The sequence below is a fragment of the Etheostoma spectabile genome, unplaced genomic scaffold, assembly GCF_008692095.1.
Source record: "Etheostoma spectabile isolate EspeVRDwgs_2016 unplaced genomic scaffold, UIUC_Espe_1.0 scaffold325, whole genome shotgun sequence".
In the NCBI taxonomy this organism is placed as follows: Eukaryota; Metazoa; Chordata; class Actinopteri; order Perciformes; family Percidae; genus Etheostoma; species Etheostoma spectabile.
The window spans coordinates 716,348-721,347 of record NW_022605585.1 but is presented as its reverse complement, the minus strand read 5'-3'; the positions used below and the strand labels follow the sequence as shown (position 1 = coordinate 721,347).

The 5,000-nt window shown below is 44.4% G+C and overlaps 1 protein-coding gene across 1 annotated transcript in view; it reads right to left on the bottom strand.

The window, feature by feature from the left end:
• The window catches only part of ogdhb (oxoglutarate dehydrogenase b), a 38,229-nt gene that overhangs the window by 20,711 nt on the left and 12,518 nt on the right, over positions 1 to 5,000 (bottom strand). The window contains exons 5-7 of the mRNA XM_032511138.1: positions 4,097 to 4,251; positions 3,784 to 3,930; positions 1,927 to 2,017 (exon numbers count right to left, since the gene is read on the bottom strand). Coding sequence (XP_032367029.1) covers positions 1,927 to 2,017; positions 3,784 to 3,930; positions 4,097 to 4,251 — 393 coding nt within the window. The remainder of the gene's footprint in view (positions 1 to 1,926; positions 2,018 to 3,783; positions 3,931 to 4,096; positions 4,252 to 5,000) is intronic.

The window sequence follows — 5,000 nt, the reverse complement described above, 5'->3', positions numbered from 1 at the left end:
GTACACAGACACGACACTGGACACACAGAATGCGGCGACAGAAGGCCGTGTGGTCAGCGCCGGGGGCCAAACCTGGCAGACAACACCAACACAGAGCGGCGATAACAGCTAGTTCGCGTGGCGGCGACGTGCAGGTCGTGGTTGGGGCAGAACCCGGGAGTATCGGAGAGACTCCTAAAAAAGGAGGGAAAGAGGGAACCAAAAGCAAACAGAGGCAGCAATAATAAGGAAACTAGCAGGCGGACGGAAATAACACTTGTTGGTCGTGGCATCAAGACCACGGGGGGCGACTGAAAGGGGCATTGTGAATGGCAAGAACGGCAAAAATACGAAGACAGCAAACAAAACAACAGCGGCCGATGGCTGCGTGTGCGAAGGGCACCCTCCTCTGAAGAGTGACCACCGGACAGCCGTCTGTATGTCGACGCGACGGGTGACGAGTTATTCTAACAGACATGGACACAAGGATAAACTAAGTCAAATCGCTGCGGAAAAGCTGAGGGATGCGGATCAGGCGTCGAGGTAATAATTACGAACAGAACTCAGTAAATCGAGCGTAGCCGGCAACCGCTCGATCACGTAGGGCGGAGGGGATGCCTACCTGCGATTGCTGTAAGGGGTGTTACGCTGGTGCGAAGAGACAGCCAGGCATGTAACTGCGGGGCGCAAAGTAGTTAAGCGGACCAAATCAAAGTACCAGTGTATTTCTGCGAACGAGAGACGAGCGAAGGGAGTCGGCAGTTAAGGAGCACACCAACAGCAGCCGCCGACAAGAGAAACGGGATAACATGGTCGAACACCGCCCTGGCATCCGACAGGGTGTCAGGCGGCATAACCACCCGCGTATCGACGAGGGGTCGCACGGTTAACGCTCCAGCTCCCCGTCGAGGCGCAGACGACCCCAGAAACAGAGATAGTAAAGAGTGGGTCAAAAACATATCAAAACCGAAGAAGGTAGGACTGCACTATCGCATAAGGAGAAGGGATTAATCTAACCTGTAAATATTAGAAAAAGAGCGAGGCTAAAGGCAAAGCGCCTGTTCACGAGGTGCAATGGAATGAGTCCTCCAAAATCAAAAAATGGAACAATCGGGGTTTGGCCAGTCAGAATGACGAAACCCAGCAGAAGACAAGACAAATAGGGGAGAGGCTGTACGGACACAAGTACCACGCACGGAAGTGTCCCGGGACGGCGTGCCGTGCGTAGCGCACCATTGAAGCAAGCGCGATGTAACACCCGATAGCAGCGCACGCAGGGTCGCTCCGACGCGGGGCAGTCGCTTTGCTGCGGCCATGGCCCCCTCTCTCTCACGTGGTGCAGCTGCTCACCGACGCAGAAGCACTAACAAAATCGAAAAGTCCCAAAACAGTAGAAAAAGACGACGACAACGCACATAGGGACATTACTCAGCGTGGTAGGCAGTGGGGCGGTGCGTGGGTAACGCGGAGATGACAACCAAAGCATATAGTGAACGGCAGAAAACGGATGGAGGTTGTCAACACTGATAGACATGTCAAGGCCACAAACACCTAAACAACAGAGTTCCTGCACCAGGACAGGGGGTGGTCGTAAGGAAAGGAGTCAGATCAAGCGGGGGAGGGTCGAGTGCTTCAAAAGCAGGAAGGGAAAAGAGAGCGTAGCGGTGAAGAGAACAGCACGACACAGGGTGGGAACACAGGGACATACGAAAATAACTAAGTAGTGGCTGGTGAGAGCAATAATTGAGATTATTGAGGGAGGGGTGGAGTATAAGAAACGAGCAGGATACCCAGTGCTTGGTTTACACCTATCACCATTTCTAGCCACTGGGGGGCCTTAGACAGGCTGGGGGGGGACTCATATGTTGATGCCATGGGACCTTTAAAAAGAAATCAACAGGTTAATTGGCGGTAGAATAAATCTCTCTCAGCAGTAAATGCTCAAACCTCGTCAGCAGCCTCTAGTTTAGAGTCAAACTGGCAGAAGATCTGGTCCAGCTCCTTGCGGATCACGTTAGCGAGGACGTTCAGCCTCCCTCTGGGGACGGAAAACCACATTAGGAAGGAACAATCAGGCCAATTCATTCATTCATCGTATGGTATCATGTGAAGAAAGGATTGACTGTCAGCATTGAGTTTATAAGAGGCCTAAATATTCGTCTCATCATCATATTCACGCCTGCAGGCTGTAACAACAGATTTAAAAAAAAAAAGGTGGGAAGCCAAATCTCTGACAAAATTATCACAAGTACAAGTAATAAGAAGGAAATCTATTTATATATTTTAAAAAGAAAAAACTAGAATACAATACAAAAAGTGATTTTTTTTTTTAATAAATAGAAAAAGAACAAAATAAGTCTTTTTAATCATCAAAAGTCTCATTTTCATAACCTTTATTTAAATTTTCCGCACACTACAGTTGGGCGGTATCCAGATTTTGATACGGTCAAACCTCCTCTTTATTTTACCGCGGTGTAAGGTATTACCGTGACTAATTAACAATGATGACACAAGACGGCGTCACCAAACTGTTGGCTTGTGCCTCCACCGTTCAGAATTTGAAAACCAAACACTAATACTGAACCTCTCTCTCTCTCTCTCTCTCTCTCTCTTTAATTCTTGTCTCCTATACAAGTGCATTTCTTTTTTTAATGACGTATTGAAACTGATACCGTTGCCATTTCCAAGACATTTCTATTCCTGCCCAACCCTACTACACACCCGTCCAAAGTACAAGATTAATAAAAAGCGTTAGAGCTGCCCTCGACTGAACAAATTCTAAGCTGATTAACACTTGATTTTGTCGAGTAATCGATAACTTGATTTAATCGATCAGTGCGCACCGAGTCCATTTGCTGTCTGTAAAAGTGAGTTTCTCCACAAAGACTCATGCAAAATCCCCCCTTTGAATTTTATGTTTAACAGAAATGTGCATTCAGCATGAAAAAGACAAATCAAATAAAGAAATCTTCAATCAACTAAAACAACGATCAGTCAAGTCCAGTTTAATTCATCCATAAAAATGGAAATTACAGTGCTCACACTCGCCATCTAACCCATAAAAACTAGAGAATAAATACAATACCAATAAATACAATATTATACATAAACACAATAAAAAAATAAAAACTTATAAAAATGTACGTTTAACCCTTGTGTTGTCCTCGGGTCACATTGACCCGTTTAAAAGTGTTTTATATCCGAAATATGGATTTCTTTCAACCAAATTGCCCCAAAATAACATAATAATAATTCCATACAACATTTGTCAGTTAATAGCATTTGAATGCTTTTTTTGCTGGTTTCAAAACAGTATCCGGACTAAACTTTGACATCTACCCATCTGAGATCCACTCAACATCATCTGATCTTAACTAGTAGTCAAAATAATTCCTAATTTCTGCCTTTTTAACTAAAACATGCATGTATAATTTGATATAAATGAGGTTTGTTGACCATGAATTCCAAGAAAAAGTGTAAAACCTGTTATTAAACCAGCTCAGGTTTTTATTTCTTTTTAAAGCACCAGAAGCATGGAAAAAGTGAAAAATAAATCAGAAAAAGCAACAAAAACATTGGAAAAGCACGAAAGAAATTTCATTTTCAATTTTGACCAGGAAGGACAAGTTCATGGTTAACGGGAAGACAACACGAGGGTTAAAGTGCTTATGGTGCTGTCTAATAGCCCGAGGTGTAAAAGAAAGAGTACTACATTACGAGTGGGCCGACCTAAAAACACCTGACCTTCATGGATAAAGACTCCACATTTTCACTTATTGTAGAAGATGTCTCGGCGTTGTTTACCTGTGGGGCATCCCCATGATCACACTCTCCACTCCCCTCTGACTGGACCGGTCTATGATTGCCTTGAGGGCCGGGACGAGCGACTCGCAGCCCTCCAGACCGAACCGTTTCTCCGAAGACCACTTCCTCTGGAGGAACTCCTCAAACCTGTGAACAGACGGGGGGTGCTGCTTCACACATCTATCCATCCCTGTCCCGAGACTCAGGAAAACCCCCTCGCCCTCCAGCTGCTTTGCATGTTTTCAAATTAACTATACTGAGGTATGTTGAGGAATGTGAAGAAGAAACAACAACAACATCAACAACAACAGACCTTGTGGATCGGATCATTCTGCCCAAAAGGGTCTTCTTTTCTTCCGGACTGAACTGCATGACTCCCGGTGTCTCAAACTTCTGTCTGATCCACTGGCACTGCTCCATGTCGTTAATGAACATGAACTCTACTCCAATATGTTGACAGTAGGCCATCTGGAAGAGAGAGGGAGACATGAATCGTCAAACAGAGACTATGAAGGTCCCCCGTGACACTGTGCTCTTTGGATGCTTTTATTTAGACCTTAGTGGTCCCCTAATACCTGGATCTGAAGTCTCTTTATATTAGACCTTAGTGGTCCCCTAAACTGTATCTGAGTCTCTTTATATAGAACTTAGTGGTCCCCTAATACTGTATCTGAAGTCCGTTTATATAGACCTTAGTGGTCCCCTAATACTGTATCTGAAGTCTTTTATATAGACCTTAGTGGTCCCCTAATACTGTATCTGAAGTCTCTTTTATATGCCTATTAGTGGTCCCTAATACTGTATCTGAAGTTCTCTATATAGACCTTAGTGGTCCCTAATACTGTATCTGAAGTCCTTTTATATAGACCTTAGTGGTCCCTAATACTGTATCTGAAGTGTCTCTATAGACCTTAGTGGTCCCCTAAACTGTATCTGAAGTCTCTTTTATATAGACCTAGTGGGCCCTAATACTGTATCTGAAGTCTCTTTATGACCTAGTGGTCCCTAATCTGTACAGAAGTCTCTATTAGACCTTAGTGGGCCCTAATACTGTATCTGAAGTCTCTTTTATGACCTTAGTGGAGTCTCCTAATACTGTATCTGAAGTCTCTTTTACATAGACCTTAGTGGTCCCCTAATACTGTACCAGAAGTCTCTCTATCTAGACCTTAGTGGTCCCTAATACTGTATCTGAAGTCTCTTTATATAGACCTTAG